General features: G+C 33.2%; 2 protein-coding genes across 3 annotated transcripts in view; one reads left to right on the top strand and one right to left on the bottom strand.

The window, feature by feature from the left end:
- Positions 1-117: 117 nt before the first annotated feature.
- LOC147079214 (transmembrane protein 138) lies at positions 118-7,097 on the top strand. Of its 2 annotated transcripts, XM_085954583.1 has the most exons (5): positions 118-367; positions 677-749; positions 5,092-5,263; positions 6,663-6,787; positions 6,867-7,005. In XM_085954583.1, the coding sequence occupies exons 1-4, from the start codon at positions 240-242 to the stop codon at positions 6,770-6,772; spliced, it is 483 nt and encodes a 160-aa protein (XP_085810709.1). In that variant the 5' UTR covers positions 118-239; the 3' UTR covers positions 6,773-6,787; positions 6,867-7,005. The 2 variants fall into 2 exon arrangements, with proteins under 2 accessions (XP_085810709.1, XP_085810700.1); XM_085954574.1 differs by having other exon boundaries at positions 6,663-7,097.
- Positions 7,098-9,346: 2,249 nt separating this feature from the next.
- Ltn1 (E3 ubiquitin-protein ligase listerin) overlaps positions 9,347-26,523 on the bottom strand; it is a 41,453-nt gene continuing 24,276 nt past the window's right edge. The window contains exons 13-25 of the mRNA XM_085954256.1: positions 24,700-25,240; positions 23,618-23,917; positions 22,272-22,492; positions 21,419-21,602; positions 20,718-20,904; positions 18,740-18,982; positions 18,137-18,260; positions 16,829-16,972; positions 16,611-16,738; positions 13,176-13,399; positions 12,573-12,746; positions 11,758-11,925; positions 9,347-9,460 (exon numbers count right to left, since the gene is read on the bottom strand). Of these exons, the coding sequence (XP_085810382.1) occupies positions 9,365-9,460; positions 11,758-11,925; positions 12,573-12,746; positions 13,176-13,399; positions 16,611-16,738; positions 16,829-16,972; positions 18,137-18,260; positions 18,740-18,982; positions 20,718-20,904; positions 21,419-21,602; positions 22,272-22,492; positions 23,618-23,917; positions 24,700-25,240 (2,734 nt within the window). The 3' untranslated portion in view covers positions 9,347-9,364. The remainder of the gene's footprint in view (positions 9,461-11,757; positions 11,926-12,572; positions 12,747-13,175; positions 13,400-16,610; positions 16,739-16,828; positions 16,973-18,136; positions 18,261-18,739; positions 18,983-20,717; positions 20,905-21,418; positions 21,603-22,271; positions 22,493-23,617; positions 23,918-24,699; positions 25,241-26,523) is intronic.

Genomic DNA, 26,523 nt, shown 5'->3' with positions numbered 1-26,523 from the left:
CCTCTTTGGTAGTTTCTTTCTTTAGTTTGTAGGGGGAAAAACATTGTACCATAAACAAATTGTTTCAATCTCTGAACATTAAAAAACTAGCAACATTATTGTATCTGTCAAGTAGATAGGGAGGGATTTATTGATTTTTTAAAACATTGTTTTGATTGCTTCGCGATGTAATGTCACGTCGATATTATTTAATTTACAAAGCAATAAGATTCGCGTTCATGTAACGATCATAGGCAACGATGAAGTTATCTGTGTCACGGTATTCCGCAGTCTTATTTGTCCAATATGGTTTAATATTAGCAGATTTAATTTTGAATTGCGTTACTTTTTTTCCTCGCAGCCATTCCGCAATTCTTATAATGTTTGTGTAAGTAAATTATGAAAATTACTTTTTGAGATACATATTTTTTATTACAACAATATAATAAAGCAGGTGACAGTCATTGACTGCAAGGCTTTGCAATAGAGTTAAATAAGGCCAACAAAAAATAGCAACTAAATTATGTATAGTAACATACTTAACACACTAAGCTCTTTTTGGACTAAGAATAGAGTATTAAGTATTTGTTCTTATAATAATTTGCAAAAGAGATAACCCAGCCGATTTGAGTGATTACCAGTAATATTTTTGTAATTTCCTGTTCTTTACCTTAAAACAAATATTTTTCTTTCACAGATTTCAAGATTTACTTCTCATACTGGCTATTACAGCGATGCTGATAAATTTATTTTCAACTTACTTATTTCAGGTAGGAAATTTTGTTAAATTTCTAACACTACGACAGATCTCAAGGTCTAAATACAGTAAAGTTGTGTAGTAGTAGCAGTAAAACAACCGCAGAATCACCCAGACTTCAGAAATCACAAAGATATATTGTGATCTCACCGAGATTCGAACCCGTAAGGGAAACCGAGTGCCTCACACATTGAACAGTATTGATTGGAAGAATTAAATTGAATTCAAAATATATGCATATCAATTTATTAGTAAAACGTAAATTTTCTGGATTTTGCTCAAATTTAGATTAACCCATTAACCTTTTAATTAATATCTGTACCTCAGAGGCAGACGGATGCAAATCCAAATACTCAATTGTTCAGGAGAGCCAAAAAAACAATTTTTATTTTAAACGAATACTCATAACTTCTAAGAAAATATACATAGAATGATCATTATTTTTTTTATTCTAATTCAATTAAAGTACTTCTGGAATACGTAAAAAAGGAATAAATATAATACAATTTTATATCTAAAAAAAATAAAATAAAAAACGTAGTGTGGATTTGCATCCTTCTGCCTCTAAAGATATTTTGTTAATGTGGATTTGTATCTTATTTACCTAGCCAAAATAAAACAATTTATAAGTTATAAAAATTTGTAGGTATAAATATAACAAAGCAAAACACATTTTTTTTTAAATTTTTATTATGTCATCATTATCATCACTAGCCTGAATCTATTCACTGCTGGATGAAGGCCTCGCTAATCTCCAAGCTGATTCCACTTCTCTCATTCCTGTGCGTTGCGTTGCCAAGTTTTTCCGCAGAACTTTATCATTTCATCGATCCAGCGGCCTCTAGGTCTACCTTGCGGATGTTTTTTACCTCTTGGATACCACTGGATGACTAAATTTGTCCAACAATTGTCCTTTCTTCGAGCCATGTTCCAGCCCATTTCCATTTGAGGTTGTTAGCAAACTCTATCACATCATTAATCCTTGTCTGTTCCCTTATCCACTCATTCCTTTTTTTGTCCTTTTGCGTTATGCCCAACATGCACCTTTCCATACCACGTTGTGCTACTCTAAGTTTCTGGATCTCTCTTTTACTTAGGCTCAATGTTTCACACGCATGTGGTTACGGGAAGTACACACTGGTTGAACACTTTGCACTTTAGGCATTTTCGAAGAAATTATTAAGGCGGCCAAAAGCACTCCAGCCTAGCTTTACTTTGCGAACAATTTCATCAAATATACATCCATCTATAGACACTTATTGTGCCAGATAGATGTAGTTTTTCACCTGTTCGAGCTGAATGCCATTGATGAGGATCTCTTTTTGGCCCGCAAAGCAGTTGAACATAACTTTATTCTTTGATACATTTATTTTCAAGCCTACTTTGTTGCTTACTCCAGCGAGTTACTGCATTCTGCTTTGGAGGCCTTCTGAGTCTTGCAAACTACTATTTATTGTTATCGGCAAAGCGTAGATGACTCACGTATTCTCCATTTATGGGGACCCGTGTCATTCCAGTCAAGTTGTCTAAATAAATCTTCAAATGTAGCTGTAAATAGTTTAGGTGAGATTGTATCACCTTGTCGGACTCCTTTGCTGATAGGAAATGCGCGATGGTTTATAGAGATGTTGTTGCGCTACTGTATATATTGTTGAAAATATTTATATAGCATGATGACTTGCTGTATCCTCCTCTAAAGCTCGTTCTCCTGGCTGGTTTTCGTCTAGTACATATTGCAGACGGTTTGAGAGAATTTTATCTTAGTGGATTATTGGATTTGCATCCTTCTGCTTCTAAGGTAGGTATGGCATTTGCATCTTTATGCTATGCATATCTTGGACTAGGACTTTCATCTGTCTGCCACTAATAGATAAAGCCTTTAGCATGACGATTCTTAAAAAAACTCATTTTCCCCAAAAACGGAGTTGCATCCGTCTGCCTCTGAGGTACAGATATTTAATTGCAACATTTAATAACATGCTAATTATATCTAATGGCTGTGCTGAGAATTATAGGAGTACAAGTGACATAATTGAAGAAAAAAATGAGTTATGGGACTGCAATGAATTAAAAAAACTAATGTTACTGCTTTGCATGATATAATTATGTATGTGTTATATTCCCAACATTGGAGTAAGTCCCATGTGCCTACATGGTATGGTGTACAAAATTATATTATTTTCCTAGCACCCATTATATAAAATTTCAATGTTTCGGTTTCAGTTTGACTTAATATCCTCCTTCAAACACAAAACAAAGATATATCAATACTAGGAGGAATGTTGAAAACAGTTATATAGAATTACATATTATGTATTTATTTCAGTAAGTCGATCTACCCAACTCGGCCACTGGTGCACTTGTATTCGATCAATCCCTGGCACTTTAATTACTTATTTCACCCTGTCATCACTATCAGAGAACAGGGACAGTATAAGTTTGCGTCACTTCTTTTGCCAAAGTAAAGGAGTCGGACCGCAACGTCTAGTTTGCTATTGCAGCATAATGTAGGTACAATGTACTCCGATCCGACCGCAACATCAACTTCTAACTCAATTTCAACATTTAAAAAAAACATTGCCCCACATTTTTAATAAAAAAATCTTTTACTAAAAGAAGTGAGTTGGTTTTTCACTAAATCAGTACATCAAGAGTACCATTTACACTTGTCTTGTAGCACGATAATCAAGACTACTTCTATCATTTGAGACGGTTTGTTCTAATTGTACGAGGGTGGGTCAATAATTCCTTAGAAAAAAGCATTAAAACAGTTTTTATTTTTGTATTTTTTTTTTATTTCTCAACATAATCTCCTTGGAGCTCAATACACTTGGTTAGACATTTCTCAATTTTTTTTAAACCGTCAGAAAATAAGTTTTCGGAAGGTCCTCAAAATAAGCATTTGTCCGATCGATGACTTCTTCATTTGAAAAAAAACGTTGTCCACTTAGCCATTTTTTTAAGTTTGGGAAAAGGAAAAAGTCACTGGGGGCTAAATCTGGCGAATACGGTGGGTGGTCGACCAATTCGAACTTCAATTCTTCAATTTTAGCCATTGATCGTAAACATGTGTGAACACGGGCATTGTCCTGATGAAAGAGGATTTTTTTCCTGTTTAAATGAGGCCGTTTTTCTTCAATTTCGTTTGTTAGCTGGTCCAATAAAGATGCATAATAATCCCCTGTTATTGTTTTTCCTTTTTCCAAATAGTCAACGAAAATAATTCCACGTGCATCCCAAAATACTGTAGCCATAACCTTACCAGCTGATTTTACGGTTTTCGCCTTCTTTGGACATGGTTCGCCTTTCGCAATCCACTGCTTTGACTGTTCTTTCGTCTCGGGAGTATAGTGGTGTATCCATGTTTCATCTACAGTCACAAAGCGACGAAAAAATTCATCCGGATTGCGTTGCATGAGCGACAACAGGGCTTTAGAGGCCACCACCCTATTGCGTTTATTGTCGACTGTGAGCAAACGCGGCACCCATCTTGCAGAAACTTTTTTCATGCCCAATTTGTCATGTAAAATAGAAATGACGCTACCTTTTGAGATCCCTGTAACCTCAATTATCTCACTCAACTTTAATTTTCGGTCACTTAACACCATATCGTGGATTTTATTGATCATTTCTGGTGTAGTCACCTCTACAGGACGTCCTGAGCGTGGTTCATCCTTTATTGATGTACGACCACGTTTAAATTCATTTAACCAGTTATAAATAGTTGCAAGTGAAGGAGCAGATATGCCGTGAACTAAATCCAACTCATTTTTTATTTCCTTTGCTGTTAACCCTTTTATATTAAAATGTTTAATAACAGCTCTAAACTCAATTTTCTCCATTTTTGTAAACAAGCAAATTTTTTTTTTAAATGTACGAAAATAAAAAACAACAACCCGACCAATCTGATTGAAACTTCGCAGCATACTGAATCGGTAGTGCCGCTGCATGAAAACAAACCGCTTACAGTACTAGTCGCGCCACCTGTCGGCTTTTCTAAGGACTTATTGACCCACCCTCGTATTTGGTTTTTAGACTGTCAACAATATAGAATTATTGTCATTGACCTGTTAAAACCTCTAATAAGACAGAATTGGAATTTTGTAGTAGACAAAAAACTGCTTTATTTACAAGCACACAAATGAAGGTGGCGTGTAAATGTGCTAAAATTCATGAATTTGATAGGGATATCGCGTCTAATTTCTTATCTAAAATGACAACAACAAACAAGTCAGCAACCCCTGGTATATAGGGCTTTACTAACTGCGTGGTCTAATTAAACAAACCAATTTGACAATATTGTCAAATAAAAGGTTTTGACAGCTCCAGTAAGTAATTTTAGTAAAATATTTCAGGCAGGGTTGATGGAATTTCTATTTGAGAAGTTCCGTTCACTGATGATCATGACGATTCTGTACCTATGCTGCTGTATTGCGACTCATATTTATTGGCTAATCGTTAAATGGGATAATCCACTCCAGCCAATCACCACAACGCTCGGATTATCCTTTTTACTACAGCGAACTAGTAAGTATATTATTTAGTTTAAAATTTATGATGACAACAAGAAACTTCATGAAACGTCCAATTGAACAGGGAAAAGATATATTCACAGAGTTAAACAAAATCTTGTGCAACAGTGATTTGATCCTAGATGACTAAATGCTATGTATTTTCTATTCTGCATATCCTAGAATCTGTAATATTTATTGGAAACAATAAATACATAATGGTGGTGTAGTATGCCATTTTTTTGTTTGGGTTTAAATAACTCGGAATCTTATTTATCGTGAGGAAATAAAAATCGAATTTAAAATGACAAAAATATAGCAGTGCTTCAGTTAGTTAATCATTCAGGGGAACATACAGTGCCAAACATTTCTTGACAGAATGATCAGCATCAGTGGTTCAACTGAACCCCAGACACATTATTTTAGAAGATAGCTCATAAAGAAATATATCGCACCTTGAAAGTAATGTGAAGCCAGTTCGTCAAATGCACAGGACAGATCTGAACCTGGAAGTTCAAAACCGTTTTCCTAAAATTCAGGAATTAATTTCATTTTTGCTCTACCAGTGAAAAATCTGTGGAATTCACAAATTTCCTCTCATACAAATGTGATAGGTTGCTTTTTTATGATTTCTTGAGAATTCCTCTCAGAACTATACATCCACCAGTATAATTTGTCTGCTGAGTGAGGGCGCCACATGCTAGCATTTGTCATATCATTCAATACTTTTTACACTGTGATGAGCTTAGTTCTAAATTTGAACACCGGATGATTTATGCTAGTATATCTATAGTAGGGATCAACCATCCACGAACATCCATGATGGCCGCACGGCCCCAGGTTCGAATCCTGGGTCTGGCAAGTACACATATTATTTTTCAATTTGTGCATTGAGTCAGAGTATTGACCTTATTAGGTCAAATTAATGGATGTCAGCCACTTGATAAACTTATTAGTTGAGCAAGTGGCTGACATCCATTTCTCGTAAAAACAAAATCTATTAAAACAAACCTCCACTCCGTGGTGGCCCATATGATCTCATTAGGATCGGACATGGTCACAAGGCATCAATGAACTTCTTCTAGACATAAAAGACATGAAAAAAATGTAACAAAATAAAGGTTACCAATTTCTCAGAAAATTAATGAAAACATAGTTTCTATTGTCCCGTCACCTCCATTACCGAGTGACAGTAGGTGATAGGTAAAAGGTAACGTATAAGACAGGTGTAATAAGATCAATTCTGATATGATACTGATACTTTTTCTTTCAATAACACAACCCTTGTAATACTTAAAATGCAATAATAATTGTTCATTTATGACAAAATTATATATTGAATATCTTAGAAATTATTGTAAATAAGTCAATAATATATATATATATGTATCAAATGCTGTTTTTTCTGTTTTTAGTGGCTCCCTGTTACTATTACTTTTATAAGAAAGCTGCTTTGAGAATAAGCGACCCTCGTTTCTATGAAGACATAGATTGGATTAACAACCAACTTTCCCTGCAGAAGTAATTTCGATTTTCAAATTTCAGTTTTAATTTAACAGTGTTATTATTACGCCCATGGCCGAGCAGTAACATATTGGCTTATGTCGTGGGTCTCGGGACCCAGAGCATGGACCTGATAGGCTGAGCGAGCTGGTAACCACAATTTTTCGTAAAAAAACAAAAACCTGTTAATACGCTTAATAATAAGCTTCCACCCTGTATAGGCCCTTATGGTCATCTTACCATCGAACATGGTGATGTAATATTGTAATGAATTTTTATTATTATTCATATTAGTTATGTATTGTTATTTTGAATGCGCAAATAAAAAATTAAATTACTATAATTTTAGCTCTGAAGTTTATATATTATAAATATACCACATTGTAAAGCAGGTGTGCAGGTGGGTGGCCGACCGAGATAAACCGATATCATAGACTGATATGACAGGAGTGTTAATACTGTTGACGACAATGACAATAGGCAATATACAAATTAGTGCATGCACTTTTTGCTCATGGGAAGAAATCGTATTTGCGCAACTTTTACTATGGTACAACAAAGTGCAGGCAGTGACGAAGGGGGAAGTAGGCTGCTGCTGAGATCCGACTTATGTAGTGCATACTAAACTTTTTCAGTCATACTTATTTATTTTCATTGAACTAAGAATACAAATTGCAGATGGTATTGGTTGGTTTTTAAAATTCAATTAATTCAACCCTGCCTAAAGCAAACCATAATAGATATTAGTTAAAAAATATTCTTCTATCCATGAAATGTCTAAAATTATACCATTAAATCATACTTAATTTTAGATATTTTATAGATAGAAGAATATTTTCTATGTATCATGATTTGATTAAATACCATCTGCAATTATTTTGTAACATACTCTGATGTCTGTCCAGTCTCAACTATAGAAAAAGAATTTATACCAACACTTTGTTTAGGTTTATGCGTTTATAAATTGCGTGGATATCTAAGAAAATTGTAAGGATAGCTAAAAAAATTTCTCAATATTGATTGAGGAAAAAAAAAATGGTTGGAAAAGCCGATTGGATTGAAGGGAAAATTCTTTCTAAAGCTAAAAAGATGTTTTGTCTTGTATTCTGAATGGATCTTTTTTAGAAACGGGGGCCTTTGCAAGATTTTGCATAGGGGCCCAATATTTTTAGCTACGCCACTGCTACTTCCAGGTTTTTTTTATTATCACATTTGGGCTTTACGACATCTTAAATTTTGAGATATACAAAATTGTATTTGTTTGGTCAGGTAAAAAAATTAACACCTCCGAGTGGCACTTTATACTTTTTCTTGATAAAGTAGCTAAGAATAGTGTTGCCAAATGTACTATAATTATAACACAATACTATAATTTTGAAGAATTCATGATGAAAAATGTTTTTGTACTAAGTATAGTTTTTTTCGAAATACTATGTTTTTTAGATCTTTGTACTATAATCAACATTGAAAAAAATGGCAACACTGCTAGATCGAAAGATGGTGTACACACACCCAAAGATGTTCAATCTTCTTACAGATGGAGTCTTGTGGTTTCCCTATATAAAATGTGTCGTGATTGCCTTATGATGTCATTGCTAAAAAGCTGTTTTCATAGAGTTAGAGGCTGCCTGTGAAACAGTCACCAGCGTTTATGTAAATGCAACATAGTTTCATGACATCATAAGCAAGTTTTCACGATTCATGACTTGATGACATGATTGTTTTATAGAGAATAGTGAGACTTCATGAACGATGAAGGTTAAATAACAGACTTGCGTGTTAAAATCGGGGCTTCGAACCGTTATTTTTTCAATTCGGTTTTCAAATACAATATAATATATCGGTTCGGTTCCGGTTTTCGTTCCAAATTATTACCTCTAGTTGAACAAAAATCTCTGAGTCACTACAGAGAGACTTGATACCCATGGTTAGAAGAAACAAGCAGGGTAATCCTGAGGGTTTATATGGAAATTTGAGGTCCTATTTTGCCTCATTTTCTCCATTTTTATAGAAGATTTTATTAAACATGCGAATTACACTTTGGGAACATAATACTATATTTTTTATCTACTATAAACATAATACATTTCAAATAAAAATTCAAAAAATCCAGAAATACATTATTTTATTCAATAGAGTAAAGTCACTTGCAACTTTGCGAGAATATTACTCTGTTTTAACATATAATATATTTATATTATGTGTTTTACAATTTTTGTACATTCAAAACAGCCATGTTCACAATATAGTCTATAATGTATTATGTATTTATGTACTTATGCATAATTCCTTGATGTACAACAAAAAGTTTCATTTCAACACTTTTAAATAAATTAAAAATTTGGTGCATATATTTGTCGGTCATAATATGTCAAAGAATACCAGTATTATAAAATAAACAAGAAGGTATAATATATATATATATATATAATACATCTTTCATATTGTACCGTAGATCAAAGAAAATAATATATTTACACGAGGAACAGTGGTACCTACATATTAAAATAAAATATCAATGTGTATTTGATTAGTCTTAATATTTTTACAGTTGACTACTTGAGCTATTTTTTCAAATGTGAAGGGTGGGGGGGGGTTTCTTGAAATATTATCATTATTGGCCCTCGAAATAGCGACTGTCATTCATATTTTGGAAATTGCTTCGGCACAGTGGACATGTCGCCTTGGTGCTCTTATTGAACCATTTTAACTGCAACAAACATAAAAACCATTAAAATCATCCTGCGATCGCCGTTGGATGACGGTAACTATTATGCCTCAACCGGGTGGTGTTGACTTCCGTAACATGAAGTCAAAGAGAAACATGAAAAGATAGATTATTACATACTACTAAAGACATGAATATAAAAGGTAAAAATAGATATTGAGAATATGAATAGAAATGAATAGAAATTATGAATACTTGGTATGCATCAGGTAAAATATTATTTGAAAATCATAATAATGTTATTTTAAAACTAAATTTATATGGGCAAAATTTGAAGCACAGAACGTTAAACCTACAAAAAGTAATACGATCCAATCTTTCCCATTTCACTTTAGATAGGTATTTATTTCATTAAACATTTAAAAATATATTTTGTGTTACTGATACTTTGACATATCGACTCAAAACTGTCAAAAAATTAGCATCAAAATGATATATAATGAAGATAATTGTTAAAATATTGGAAATATACATGATAATAAAATTGCCAATCAGCATATGAATATTCCAACTAGGATAAAAGTATTAAATGATAACATCATGTAATTATATTATGTAATTGACAAAAAAGTATCGATAAGATCTGTAGAAAAGTATCCTTTATAATAAATTGGGTGACTCTGTTCTGGTCTAATAAATGTCAAGTTCACACTTAAGATAATTAGGTTCTAGTTGCTTCGGTGATGAAAACTTGAAAGACAGATAACAGTGGTAAAAATATAAAATGCATAGTGAAACGATTTGCTTTAACACACAGTAAAACAGTATGTAATATGGCAGTGGTGGCCAAACCATGGCGCATTGGATGATTACAAGTGAAGTGAAGTAACAGATTATCAATGAAAATATCGAAAATATTTTGAATACAGGTATAACCTATAACCTGTTTCTATACTGATTTCTTGATCTTGTCTTCTATCTGCGACGCTTAATCCCCAATGGCGCCGCGTACGTTGATCGAAAAAATAATATCAGTCTCAATTCAATGCACGATCACAATGACATTATATTTATATGCTCTCGGAGGTCGTTTTCTTCAGATCATAACAAAATATAAACTGCCTTGAATGTGAATGCATTGTTGAACCATGGAAAACATAAGCTATTGACACGCAGAAGGTCCGGGTCGACATAACAATATTTCGCATACAACCTAAAAAAACACGTTAACTGATTGAGAAAAAGCTCTTGACTTATATATATTTCTCGGAAAAAAATTTGGCCAGTAAAAGTGAAAAATGCACCTAATTTTAAAAAAACCTTGATATGCCACGGGTTATCGTAAATATTTTTTTCTGCTCTTTCCTTAGATTCTGATAAGGACAATTTTGATTGACAGCTTGGGAAAGCTAAATAAGTTCACGAATCCGATGATAAAACAAAAATTTTCAAATGGCAATTCAGGAAAGCTAAAAAGAAAACAAACCTTTACATGGTGCCGTGAAAGAATTTATGTATGTTACGCCGAATGTGCGAAATTGACTATTACATGAAATGGGCTAAATTTTGCCTAAATCATAAAAAATTCAAGCCCGTTGCCTTATTCATGAATTAGACAAAATATCTGGCGAGTGCATGAATTCGGCAGTAATTTTTCTGCCTTGTTCATGCATTGGACAAATTAGATAGTAGCGCTACTGTGGTATTTTTTGCAACTAAACTAAATGTGTGAAATGCTTGTGGATTGGTCAAAATATACGTATATTATCTATGGTCAAAATAGGTGGTCGCGCTCCGGTGGTGTTTTTTGCAACCAATCAAACTGACCAAATGTGTCAAATGTCATTGATTATAATATAAAAATATACCAATCAATAACTACAATGACGTTCATATCCATTTACTATGCGATTTGATTCGTGCTTGGGTATCGATCGTGCAATGGTCGATTGTATGTTTTTGATAGTTTCTTGACACTTGTTAGCTAACCTCAAAATGGACATTCAGTTGAATAACTCAGAATTTCAAAACCTAACCTAACCTAATAATATTATATTATGTCCAATTATAACTAATAAAACCATCAGTATTAAATTTACTTTTTCTACTGTCATGTTGACAGTTTAAGAATTCCATGCCCTGGTGAATTCATGTACTCGGCAGAAAATTTACCTAATTCATGAATAAGGCAACAGGCTTGACTATTACATGAATTAGCCAAAATTTAGCCCATTTCATGTAATAGTCAATTTCGCACATTTGGCGTAACATGTACACCAAGGTTACCGCGTAGTTAAAAAGTTTCAAAACCACTGTGTTACTGAAAGAAGAATACTTACCAAACATGATTTATGGAATTTATTCCTACAGACTCGGCACAGGGACTTAGGCAGTTCTCCTGTCTTATAGTGAAGCTTGGCATAGCAAACATAGCATTCCGGCGCACTTTCTATTTTGCGACGCAGAGAGTTCATCCACAGCGATAGCGCTTGAAATAATGAACTGTTCTGAAATGATATATAATATACCAATATAAGTATTAATACTGTCAACTGTAAAAGTACAAAACTAGAACGGTAAGTACTAAAATACTGGTGACATACATGGTGAACATTGGAAAAATAACTAAGATTCTGCAATTTCTAATCAAAATTAATATTCAAAGTAATTTAATAGCGAATTACTGTATATAACAGTGTTTATTGTTATTTTTTTCGTTTACCTCTGTCCAACAGACAATATTCGCCATAATATAATATTCCTGGTTCATTCATTAAATTTATTAGCATATTATTTTTTTAATGTATATATAATTATATGATAGGAGGATAAAACTGAATTTTATAAATTTGGTCAATAACTGATTCACCACATTTCAAGTATCTCTTCATTTTTTGTTTTGACATCTTGTAACCATTATGATTGTTAGTGAAATAATGCCTATTGCAAAAAACTATCTGTTTTTTATATAAATCTATATGTAGGCACCATTTTAAAGAATCAAATTATAATGGTAAAAATACAAAATCTTACATTGTATTCGAGACATATTAATAACATTGGGTATGTTATGCTCCATGTCGAATAATATTTTGTTATATTATAAACAGTTTGTAAATGGAAGTTAGTTCATTATTTATGTAAGATGTCACACCTGATAAGAAAGTAGCATTGTTATCCAAGGGACGGGATTGGTTAATGTTCCGCTGGAGGCAACACGGGGGACACCCAGAGGATAGTTAGAGCACAGACCGACCGTCAGCGTCATGTCCTTCTCCTCCACGGTGTACGTGCAAACTAGTTCATTCACCGACCAGTGGACTACGATCTAAAAAGATAAAAAAAAAGATTTTATTTCAACTTACTATGCCGCCTTAAGAGTGAATTAAAGACCATGCTAGCCTGAATCACCAAAAGTCAGCCTTTCAAACCCTCTCTCCATAAAGTGAATGTCTACTGAATAAAAATTATTATAATTACTTCAACTGACTAAAACATTCTTTATCAAATTTTCAGTGGTTTCTAAAAAGGAATGAATATTTTAATGTATTTTTGGAACTCACTTCATTTGAAATAAAAGCAGTAAGGGTATTTTTATACCTTAAGCTTAGACATTATTAACAGTTTCTTATTTTTTAATTACCTGAAGATTACATTAAAAAGATCAATCTAAATGACAATGCATATACAATCTGATAGTGATGCCACGGTTCACATAGTTGGTCAAAGACATTCAAGATTATTCGCTGGCTTATACCTGAGCACTGGGCCATTCGACGGATCTGGTCGTGATGTCGAGAAGCAGTTGGGTGATCAGCAGAGGTGAGATGTGATTCGAGACAATCTGTTCGATGTAGTGTGAGAGTCGGGATGCTTGACAGCCCCACCAGCCCCGCATGAGAATGGCTGTAGAACCCCCACGGAGACACTCCATCAGGCAGTGGCACGCCAGGGATCCCATAAGTTCGCTATTAACCGGGGCTAGAATAAAATACACTGGTTTATTAATGAATCAGGTTTCGATAAGGACGCCAGCTTAATTGGCAAAATTTGTATACTGATACACCTGACAGATTTGACTGGGGTCTGAAATCCTGGAATTTTCCAATTTGAAAATTAGCTTTCATACAAAGACATTGAAATAAACCTTCTCTACAAGACAGAACCTAAAAATATTGGTGAAGGTGAAGCCTACATAAAGTGAAGCTGACTAATAAATAAGCTGCAAGTCATTTCACATTGCAGGGTCGTCTGTAGCAAAATTCACCTTATTATCGCCTGCTTCTGTTTAAAATGTTATTTTATTAAACGAATAATTCACAAGATTTGAGAGTGTGAAATTATTTATAGACTGCGAAATATTTAACGTGAGACCTGGCGGCGCTCATGTTGTGTCTTGTCTATGGTTTTTGATTTCGAAGTATTGAAAGTACTGAAAAACGAGAGGAGGGGATGTAGTTCTTCAAGCCGCCGCCTATCACCGTAAAGATTTCGCACTGTAGTGACATACATAATTTGAATACACCTACTAGAAAAAATCTTTTTTGAAAAAATACGGAAGCACATTGGCGCGAATCCAGTGGTTATAGGGTCAAGTCCCATCGGGTGTTGTATTTTTAAAAATAAAATTTGTTCTAATATGTATATATCTGAGGTATTTTCAAATTATGTATGTGCCATATTATAGGTTCATTCATCAATCAATCAAACTCCATAAATTATTAAATGTACACACATATTATATTGCTAAAATAAACCTTGAAACTTGAATGTTGGTTTATGAATGGTTGGTATTGTTTTATTAATTACAACATACATTGAATTTTTGTAATACGGAATACGTTCAACTTGTAGGTACAGGAACTAAACCATTCACATTATAAAACAATCATTATTAAATTTAGAACATTTAAATGAAAAAACATCAAATAATTGAATATTACATATGTCATGTGTATAATAACAAAACGTTAAAAGGAAGACAAAGATGGTGGTTACAAATAAGATTTCATATGTAGTTGCCATTTCGCTACTAAGGTTATTGACTTTATTTTTAATCAGCATTGAGAATGAAAATATTTACAAACCTTTGAAATGATTTTAGATACAGGATAATATAGGGAATAGTTTTATTAAAAATTATCATTTGTATTTTGATATATCCGAACAAGAAATTGTAACTTCTTCTTAGTAAAAAGTTCGCAAAATTACACTTATTCCTAGAAATGCGAAAAGTATGGCATTTGTCAATGATTTTTAGATATTTTATGGGTTATTATACGAAAATAGATTACACTTTATAATACAAACAGTTTTTAGGACGTAATTAGTTTTTTTATCTAGCACTAAACTTAAAATTCTGAAGAAAAATAAAGGAATGTTTTTTATTTATTGCACTTTGAACCTCCCTATCTCCATTTAAATATTTTTGTTTTCTTTTCTGTCTTTTAATTCATATTAGATCATCCTTTTTTTATTTATGTTCAAAAAATCAAATGATTTAAAAGCATACTCTTTGAGTTATTAATATTTGATTGTTGGAAGTCAATTTAGTATTCTATATACAAAAATAATTACAAGATAAAAAGAACTTTTTAAATATCACAAGTTTTCTGTTGAATCATATAAACTTGACAATTCTATGTATTAATAAAAACTTTTTATTGTACTTCATAGAAATACTGAATAAATATAGAATACAGAAATTTTGACTCATTTTGATATTTCATATTGATTTCCATAGTAACGCAGTAAAATATATATAGATAATTTAGTTGCTAGGACCCCCTTAGCAAGCAACAATAATAACTTTCCATACAAAACAGAATTAACTGAAAATGAATTCAATTCTGCTTAAAAATGGCTAAAAATATTAAAAGAATTTATTGTCGTCGTGTTCTGATAAATATTCTAAAAGTTTCAAATGTCTAGCTAGTCGGGAAGTTAGTTAAAAATCTTCAATCGTCCAATACAAATCTTGGACAAACAAGAAAAAATTTATACTCGACACACAAGAAAAAATCTGTACCGGACAAACAAGAATAAAAACGTGGTAATAAAGTCGGTCACCAATGGGTTAAACTTTTTTATGCCTCACGATATTACTATGGCAGTATCTGACAGGCTGCAGATTTTATAGCAAACATAAAACCTAACATAATTATATTTTTTGGTAATATATTGAATATTGTATATCATAAAGACTTACCGAATAAATACACAATGTGCCATTTATGCCGCCAGTTGCGCAGAAAACACATTTTAAAAATTTACAAAACGTCAAGGTTGTCACAAAACTTCGTGCAAACTTTTTTGTGTTCAGCAGTAAGGCCAACCCTATCCAAGAAATCTTCGCCCAGAAGTTTACGACGTAAAGTAAAAAAGGCCGCAGACACTTCACTTCTTAAGTGGATAATAATATAAAAACATAGACAAAAAAACTTAATACTGTACACTTTATCCTGATACTCTAAAGTCTTACGAACTACACAATCGCAGATATAAAACAAGAATTCCGTAATAATGTTGTCAATTATTAAATATGCAATTTTCTTTTCACAGCTAATGATTTAAAAACACACAGGAAAGAAATAGACTATAAAACCACAATATTTCACCCACGTAAGTAATAATAGATACACTGCGACGAAAAATGTTCTAGCTAGGGGAATCCTCCCGTTTATTCTAAATAGTGTGATAACCCTGCAATAACGATACACGTTGAATGTAGAGTGAAGCTCTTGCTAAAATCGTTGTAATACCGATAATTTTCATAATTCTTTGTGACTTAGTGTTTCATAATTATTCAAACAGATGTCACTGTGTGTTTAATTTTTTAGATTAAGCAAATCAATCGACAGTGGCTAGTAATTTGAGTTGCAAGTCGGACGAGATAACTCACAAAATTTGTAAATGCGGCCTGATGATCACGGCCTCATAGAGCGAGAAAACTCACTGAAGGCATAGAACCGGTTAAGGAATCACCACCATATGCCGTAATAGAAATAAGACTCCCTCCTGTTATAGCCTAAACTCTTTGAAAACACTATGTAATACAATATTTTATACTTTCTTGCGCAACTTTCAGTAAAATCAAACAAATTCCTAATTAATAGTCGATTGATTTTTTTTAAATGTTACATGGAATTACCAGAGATGAATTTCACATGGAATTAGTCTGAGTTTATTTTACCTTTAGCATGAAGTTCAGGTTGAGTCTTGAAGTAATTAGAAGGACCTGACGTTGTTGACTGGGATAATAGTTCTGAAGGTAAAAGCCGAAAGAGCACCTGCACCAAATGATCCACATATTGACTTTCCCTGCAAACAGAATGCGAAACAAATCTCATTCCAATGAAACTTGCCAAAAAGTATTGGCATATTCGATAACAATAATTTAGGACTATTTACCGGAACAGTTCGGTGTATTGATGGTGCAGCCAAGCAGCCGATTCCTGGGTGATATCCAACAAGGTCTCCCACAGGAATATGTAACCTAAAACAATGTTGTAACTTTCCGTGTGCGGTAACAAAACTGGGTGGTCTTCTCCGACTCTGTAAAAATAATAATGAAAAGACATAAATCATCATTTATATTTCAGATGTAAGACCTATATCAAAAGGATTTTTGAGAGGATTGGTTGCTACCCATTTGCTTGATCCATCTAGGAGAGTGTTTCCTAAAGTGGTTTTCAAATACTTATTATAATTTTTATTCTACATTTCGTTATCTTAATTTCCCGTGTTTAATGCGAATGGTATTATGGTTATAGCAGAACCTCTGAAACGTTTTGTAAAACCTCTGGGAACACTTACTTGACTGAAACATATTACGATCTGGAGGGGTAAATGACAAAATAGATGTATTATTCAGTATGCAGTGACATACCTAGGCAAAGTTGCATAATTAAACAGATTCGAAATGCCGCCCTTTACTGGTTTAGTATTAGTTACTGCTATAATTATAACATCGGTATACATATTTGAAACACTTTAACAAACACAAAATGAACACTGCAGAGAATGTAGTGACGTTCATTAATGAAACTGAATTTCTCAGTTGGTATACATAATCCACCAGTGAAGTGAATGTATGACTAAAAATGCACAGTTATAAGATGGTTTTTGGAAAATTTAAATTTTTTGTCTGCTTAGTTTAAACTAATATTCTGTTTTTATTATTATTTTCATGCTGGAACAAATTTTCATTTTAGAGTGCAAGCATAGAGTTTGTAAGTCTTGTAATTTTAGTATTCTACATAATTACATTCAAATGCGTGAAAACATGTGATACAGAGCCGACATTCCGCATCTATGCTAGGCGTAGCCTGTTTCACCGATCTGACACTTTGCAGTACAGTATTTTTAGAATAAATAATCACAGCAAATTGCAAAAATTTATATATCAACAAGCTAATTCTAAGCGAAGAAAAAATCGAAAAACTTAAATAAATAGTTTAATGATATTGTGAGTAGTGATAAAAAGTTGATTCCCGCTTTTATTAAATTAATATTTTGATGCAAACTTTTGATATTTCATTTGAAAACCCTCTGAAGATTTGAACAAAACAAGAATCTTTCAAAAGAATCAATTTTGTTTTATTTATTAGACATTTGTTATAAGAAAATATGTACAATATACAATCGAAACCCTTTGCATTTCGGTGAAGATTCTTCTGAAGTAGTGATGTAGCGGTAAACAGAAAAATATCTACTTACTTGTATGGGTTTAGGCAATCTTGTACTGAGGCTTCCAGTAAAGATAGAGTTGGTACCATTTTATGGAGAGAGAGAGACAATGGAACAGCTGAGTCTTCTTGGAATGTAGACGAAAAGATGGCCTCTGAAGAAAAATAAAATTGATGTGAATATTTATTTTGAATGTGTAAAGAGATACTTCCTCTGACAAAAATCTAGATAAAAGACAAAGTCGCCATACTCCATTTTGAGAAATAGGAACAAGAATCTTTTTGAATAGACCTTGATCTGCGCTCAAACACCCAGTTCCTGACTATCCATCAGTGACGCACAAGGTCCACATTTCAACCGCAGAGTTTTGTACAGACATATCTTGGTTTTTCTAGATAATTCTTTTCGATTTGCAGGCAATAGAACCAACTATTAGCAATGATTGTGTTTGATTTCATCACTCGCTTTATTTTTTATGTTTTACCAGCGAGGCTAGATACATAATTTGTTGACCTCTTCAAGGTGGTGACCATGGTGAATTTGGTGATCGCTGCCTTGAATCACTGTCATAAGTTATCAATTATCATAGCAATTAATGACTATCAAATTTTATAACATATTTATCAAACTCACCATCAGCCATTTTCAACATAGGTGTGATTTTCTTTAACAATTTGTGCGCTATGAATTTAAAGATGTGGTGAGTTGACGTGCTCAATAATGCGAGGCAAATTTCAACGAGTGTGTCCATTGGATATTTCGTTGAATCCTTATTACTCGCGATGTATTTCCAACTGAAAGCATTGATTGCATCGCATAGAGCACCCAGGTAGAATACGTCCCTCGAAAATAGTTTGGTCGATGATAGACAATCACCTGAAAATATATAAGGTTATTTAACTTATTCGATCGGGAACGAGGACATGGACCCAATGGGTCAGGCGAACGGCTGACAACCATTCCCCGTAAATGTGTTAATATAACATCCACTCATTATTGTACATATAATTTTTGGTAACCGGCAGAAACAAAAAAATTGTACCAAATGGGACTTGAACCCATAATAATTGCATTTTAGGTACTGAGCTAAAGCAGAAAATTATGTACTTGATTGTGATTGACCGAATGCCTTTGCTTGGCAGCTAATATTTAACTTTTGGCTAATGCCACTTTAATGTCAACGTATAACTGTCAATGCTGTCAATGGTGGAAAAACATAGTATTAATAATTAATGTTGTAATTATTACAACCACAATCTAGTCTTGAGAATGTTCTGCCAAGTGGAGAAAACTGGTCTTGATCTTTGTTAAATTATGTGGAATAAGTATAATATGCTATGTTTGGTAGATAATATAAAAAGATACTTGAAAGATGAAAACACAGTTGGTAATCGCCAGACATCGTGGGAAACTGACCTATTCTATGTTCACTAATTTCACAGATATGAAAAATAACAATCATTTTTTAAGAGGGCAAGTGTGTACAAGATTTTTTATGTTTTCCTTCAAAAAGCAACTACGAAAATTATTATTGAACTGCATTTTAAAGTGAAAAAGATATTATTTTATGAAAAAATTGTTATATAATAATTGCCCACAAAAAATAAAGCACAATTTATTTATGCGAATTCAAAAAAATGTAATATGATAATCAAATGATTTTTTTGAATAAAAATCCTTGTCATATTCAAAGTACGTAATAATTAAATTTAACTTTATTAACAATTCATTTTGATGTCGAAATGTGAGATAATATTTTTTAAATTTAGAAATGCGTTTGTTTTTGATGTTTTTTCTAGTTGAAAATACAAGCCTTTATAAACATATTATATGAACACAATACCATGTGTTTACATTATTTTTTGGCAATAAAAGTAACAATTCAGACCATATTCAGACGATCGAGAATTCCACGCCTGTTTGAAGTGGATTGACCGCTGGGTATGACGATGGAAGGGAACGAAAAATATGGCGGATTTCAAAAAAATACCACTCATTCTAAGGTTGATAACTATTATAAAGAAATCAGAATTAGTCGAAATTTTGTCATTATTTGAATGGTAAAGGGCATGGCTTGTAATCAGTATCTTTGGAATTATCTTAAAACGTGTTAATCGTCCCCATTTCCTAAATAATAAAATGTCTAATTCATGTCAGATCTATGTCAGATTTGGGTCAACAAAGATTGCATATATAATTTTCTACTGTAAATATTTGACTATATAATGTTAAACAACAATTTCACTGACAGTTTTGTGCGTGCGTTGAAAAATTAATAATTTAAAAAAGTGAAAAAATCATGGCACATAGATGTACTGAAATATGATATATATTTTAAACCATTAGATGGAGGTTTGAAAGAATATGTACTATTTTATAATAAAAATACTTTATGCAGTCATCGAATGTTTAACATAATTTATATAAAAAAATAATAGGGCTTCAAAATTATATAAATAGATTTTCTATGACATTTAAGGAATGTCCAGGCTTATACTCTGAAAATATCATAAAATCTCAATCGGCACATGATGTCCCTTAAGTCATCTGATTAGAAACAACTGTTTGTTCATTATCATGGTGATAAAATGGAAATTCATCAATATCTTACGGAAAACAGCCATAAAGGTTTCTAGCATGCGCAGATTTATATCCGGTGCAAAGATATCATTCCATTCCTGTGGAAGGCTCGCGATGGCTGGAGTGGGTTCTATCACCATACTTGTTGCAGGTATATTCAACACAAACTTATCGACAATCGTGAATAATCTAAATACCGCACAGCCCAGGAGAGATACCTGAAAGTAAGTATTATTTATTATAAAGTAAGATAAATCAACGAAGAATAAATATTTCATGAAAATATTTCAACAAACTGTAAACAAACATTAATGCATCTACTAGAGTTCTTCCTTATTCAGTTCCTAAATTGGAGCTTAATTTAGTCACCATTCAGCCAAAAACCATCATTAGCAGAAATGGCAGTTAAAATATCTATGCCAGTGGATTCAGAAAAATACTCTTTAACCCAGCAAGGTTGAGACAATAAAGCGGAACAGAGCAAATAAGCCAAAATCCTGATAACTTCTGATAATGATTTTTGCTCTAATGGTGATGATACGGACATCTCTTGGTGCCACAAAGAATCATTGCCCCCAAATAATACCAGCATTTAATAACTCTGCAGAGTACGCCTTGTAGATGATATTAAGCAGCCTTCCGGGACATCAGGATCCAGTTGGCTTAAAGAAGAACAACCAGACTATGCTAACTAAATGCTGACCGGTGAAAAGTCTGTATACATTTACCAACCTTTGTTGTAGACCAAGAATGTTTTGACTTTTCCATCGACTGCATGAGGGACGACAGAGAGATCGTAATAAAGTCCCAGTGAAGTGATTCCAATTCCCAGCCGACCAGTTCAATGGAAGCTACCAGAAAATGTACTATACACGTATTGCATTGTACTACATTCCAGTCCGATGAGCTAAAATCTCTGAAAATGAAATCACCTGATTGACAACATTGTATAGTTAATTAATAAAAAAAATATATCATTTTCATACAGAATAATATCAGTGAATTCTATTTTTTATACAATAAATTACTACTAAAAACACTTTTTGACTGACTTTTGTTTGTTTGGCAGATCTGTCCTTTTCTTAGCATAATTCTTGAATGAATATGATTTTTTTCGATAAGGGAAAAAGATCATAAGTTAAAAGCCCTAACCTATACATATCACATTTGTTGATGTCGATTTATTTATAATACTCTTGAATTTCTATAGAATTTGGATAGTTTCAAGATGTACAAGTAGAAATGTGTCCGCTTACGAAGTCGTGGATATCGCGATTGAATCCAGACTCTAGCAAACTCACATAATATATTATTTTTCAATGTGTTTGGATCCAGAGCGTGAATCCAATCAGTTGAGCGTGTGACATCCATTTCTCGTTAAAAAACTCTTAAGAAGTCTCTCTGAGGTGGCCAAAAATTTACATTGGATTATAGAGTGAATGAAAAAATAATGTTATATTTTTAGGCATCCGTTAATTTATAAATCTATATGTATCTGCAAATTAAATTGTTGTAGTTTTAGACCACTACAGAATCCAGCACCTCGATTAATCTTCCGCCTGTCATATAATAAAAACAAACTCACATATCATACAGCATTAGTTCTTTGCATTGATAATACATATCAACAATTGCGGCCAAGCCTTTCAAAGGTGTATCCATGCATTCAATAATACTCTCTTTTGTTATGTTGATTGCAGTTTTCTTTTCATTACATGTTAGATAAATAGATCGCAGAGCAATCATGGCAGTCACTTTTAAATAATAAGGATCTTCTTTGGCAGACTTGCATTCGTTCAGCAAAACCTAAAACGTGCAATTAAAAATGTTATAATAGTTATACATAATATATCTATTTTGCTACATACTATGCATTACATAATATTATAATCATGTTTCTTCCTCTAATCTCCACGGCTTATGATATATTGCAACGTACAGTAAAACCTCGTTAATACAAATTCCATGGAACCGAAAGTCGAAAAAAAATTCGAGTTACGAAATATGAAATGTATAGGGGAAAAATAATAAAATTTTGAAAAAAAAAAATTTTTGATTTTCATTAATTTTCTGAGTGGAGTGCAGTTATGCCTCTGATGACATACCGCTGTGTGTGTCAATGGGTCATAAAATGTCAGGATTATTTTTATTAGCTTCATAAAATAAGTAATTTTTGATGTTTTAAAATTTTTTTCAATGACTGGCTCATGAAATAGTGTACTTTATTATGATTTATTGAATATTTTTATATGCCAGGACTCTGAAATCATTTCGAATCACGAAATTCGAATTAAAGGTATGATTTTGTATGAAAATAATGTTCAAGGGATTTTTTTTTGCGAAAATTTCGAATTACGGCAAATTTCGAATTATCAGTGTTCTTACTAACGAGGTTTTACTGTACTACACAGAATTCTCTCCAAATTTCTCTAGAAGATTCACGACACTTTAAGTAGGAATAAAATGTTTTTCGACCATAATAATTGGTAATCACCATGTGGTTAGGTCTGTGTTTTATAATATTTTGACATACGATGAGGTTTAATTTTTTTTGTATGCTCATGGAGATACCCTTACAAATGAAAATCGAACAAGGCCGACATTCAGTTTCAGCTGCTCCATACTGATCACCCGACACCTCTTTGATTGCACACTGCCTAAAATCAACAGTTCAACCGATGAATGGTCCCGATTGCCTTTCAGAAAGTGTACACCTCAAATCTATGCGAATTTAGCTAAAAGCCTGTCATATAAGATAAATCAGGTGTATCTATTTTATTTGTTGACAATCACCTCCATAATATTCAGTTCACTTTAGACTAATGGTCACTGATCATTTTTATTTTGAACTAGAATGACAAAAATGAGATTAACCTACTCGTTTGTGTTGATTGTCATTTAAATTTGGACTCTGTTTAAAAAATTCATTACCTGTATGTTATTAAAGTTATCATCGGTTAAAAGCTCTTTTAAATTTTCTGTAGCTTGGAGTTTTGCAGAAAAATCATCAGCGACTCGCTTCAGAGTATATGTGTTTTCCTTTGCGGCCGATCGCAGGCCATCATCCAAAACATATAAACAAACGGACCAGTACATTCCTTCATTGTCCGCTTTACTTTTGATGTAATTGAAGAGTGCGCCATAATGCTGAGCGGGCAACGATGTCACCGCATGGGTCATGGTGTTCTCAATTAATTTATAATACTCTGATAATGTAGTGTACCAACTCCACTGGAAAAGGGGAATAGAAATCAAATAAAATATAATTGTATAATGATAATAGACCGTAAGTTATGAAAAAAGCAAAATCATAGATAAATTAATCGATCCATTGCCAACTCTTGCGCCTCCCGCCATTCCAGACCTACAGCGCGTAGATCGCTTTTGTAGCACGGCTGCAGGGTGAGGGAGGGCCGGCCACGACGACGGAACCTTTGAGGTTGTACCACAAGGGTACAAAGTGTCGCAATCTTTGGCGGCATCCAGAACACATGTCCCAGCCACCATACATTTAGAAAAATCCAATAAAATATCTTGGATAGAGTGGGATTCATGGGACTACTGAGTCGAGTGTTCTTCTCGTGGATAATTTCAAATGTTTGTGAAACTAAGGATGTCTTAATCAAAGAAAAAAAATCTTGTTCTATGAATATGTAGCCTAAATATAATATTAAAGTGAAATCAAAGTCATTAAGGCTAATGGTTAGAATAGCTGCAAGCCATTTTGCATTGTAGGTTCAAATGTAGCAAGCTTCAAACAGCTCGCCACAAGCCTAAAAAGAAAATTTACCCTTCAGTCAGATTTGAAACCATTTTTTAGATCTTTTTTTCGTGTCGATGACATCTATAGACAATAACGCATTTTTTGACATTACTTTTTTGATTTTTAAAATAATTTTATTTCATATAAAAGTGTACTATGGAAATGCAATATTATGGCAGTTTCGGTGTACTATGGATATTATCATAGGTGGTTAATTCTTTATAATGAACAGTAAAATCATTCAACTTACAGCTTGATACTCTATAGACAATGTCCTTACAACACATATATTGTACAGCTGAATGGACAAAATATTCTTCATCTCATCGCATGACATAATATCTTTGAGCCAACTTGTCACATCCTCTTCCGGTTCATATTCACATTCCGCGTCTGTCACTTCAGGCTTCTCCGGGTGAAAAATGATCTTGTCCAATATCTTTGTACAATACAAAGTCCAGCGTAACATCTTTTTAAGATCATCTTCAACCAAATCAGTATAAGATTTACTGCTGCTATTTTCAATTATGCTATTCATAGCTGAAGATTTTCCGTTGGCAAAACAATCAAATTTCTCATTCAAAACATCCGCATTCAGAGATATCAAGTACGCATTGGAAAGCCATGTTTTGATGTGTTCAGTCTCGAGTTTAAGGACAATTCTAATTATTTTACAGAGCTTGGACCATTTAGCGACGACTTCGCTTTCAACGTTGACGCATGAACTTATCAAGTGCGTTGTTAAACCAACCAAGATGTCTACCAGCTCCACATCTAAGCTATCCGAGTTCCTATAACATAGAAATATAAAATATTACAAATTATGTTTCTTTCAAACAGATTTGATAACCCATTTGCTTGTGACTAGGTCGGCTCAAAAACCATAAAAATACACATACTAATGAAAAATGATATCAATGCAATCTTTGCTCTTTTATTATGCAGACTTGCTAAGTACCTTGCGACTTCATTTCTATGTAAAAGTCGATGACAAGAACAAAAAGTTGGCCACCCCTTTTATATGGGTACCTTTTATCTGTACGCCTCCACAGCATGAAGTGGTAAATCCTCGTCAAACCCTACATAGATTGATCCAAAATAATAATGATTTCAATTGTAAGTGGACCATGTGGATTTAAGGTAAATGATTGTTAGTCATTCCCCTGATTCATTATGTCCACACTGTGGATCAAACACAGATTGAAAAAAAACAACTTGTATATTTTGCCAGAAGCTACTATGCCACCGTGGGGCTATTATTCTATTGATATTAACCCTTTCAAAGCGTCAAGAATACCGCTTTAATACAATAGAGCGCGTCATGATTTCAAGTATTGATAAATCACAATAAATGTCAGTCAAACATGTACAAATACAGTCATTAAAAATATTTAAGTGTTCAGCGGTGATTATGAATAGTCGTAATATTTTTAACGATCTTAAAAATAAACATTTGTGCCCTGATTATGATAAAGAATGACGAACAAGCCGCGTTATACAAAAAGCGTGTGACTTACATTTCAGTCGCCATTTTGTTGACGTGTCGGCTCCGGACAAGTGCGTCGATGACAGAATTATGTTCAAAACTTCAGAGTTAATGCAACCGTAATCCCAGACCACTTAATAAATTATGAGAAATCCTTTTTTACACCCCACTTGATAATATGAATGGTTTATTTTGATAACATGACAATACACTATTCACTAAACAGAACACATAATCCACATAGTTTCAAATGTTATTAATTTATAAATTTCAACATCGTCTGATATGTAGGTAGGTCATTTTAGTATTTTTGAAACACTTAAATATTTTAATAGTTCACCTTTTCATGGTATTCTCTAAAGCACGGATACACGCATAATGGCACGTTACACTCGGAACACATGTATCTGGAATATTTTTTGGTTTTCGGCTTTTTTTTTGTATTCGCACAAAGATGACAAGCTCTGCAAGGATTTATCCGTTTATTTGCGGGAGGAATTATGTCCGGCATATGCTTTGCCATCGCTCTAGCTGATAAGCGCAGTGGATGGTCGACGGGTTGCTGTGCGCGGGATGTGGCTGGAACTT

The sequence above is a fragment of the Rhyacophila brunnea genome, unplaced genomic scaffold (assembly GCF_057557595.1).
Source record: "Rhyacophila brunnea isolate RB1 unplaced genomic scaffold, BYU_Rbru_1.0 scaffold_10, whole genome shotgun sequence".
NCBI classification, from domain to species: domain Eukaryota; kingdom Metazoa; phylum Arthropoda; class Insecta; order Trichoptera; family Rhyacophilidae; genus Rhyacophila; species Rhyacophila brunnea.
Note: the sequence above shows the minus strand (reverse complement) of the source record. Positions and strands in the feature narration are given on the sequence as shown.

What these genes read in the sequence shown, in the direction of transcription:
- LOC147079214 (XM_085954574.1), top strand. Translation starts at nt 240, where the DNA reads ATGAAGTTATCTGTGTCACGGTATTCCGCAGTCTTATTTGTCCAATAT. An exon ending in TTTCAACTTACTTATTTCAG is followed by an intron (nt 750 to 5,091) that starts GTAGGAAATTTT and finishes AAAATATTTCAG; the next exon opens with GCAGGGTTGATGGAATTTCT. An exon ending in CTTTTTACTACAGCGAACTA is followed by an intron (nt 5,264 to 6,662) that starts GTAAGTATATTA and finishes TTCTGTTTTTAG; the next exon opens with TGGCTCCCTGTTACTATTAC.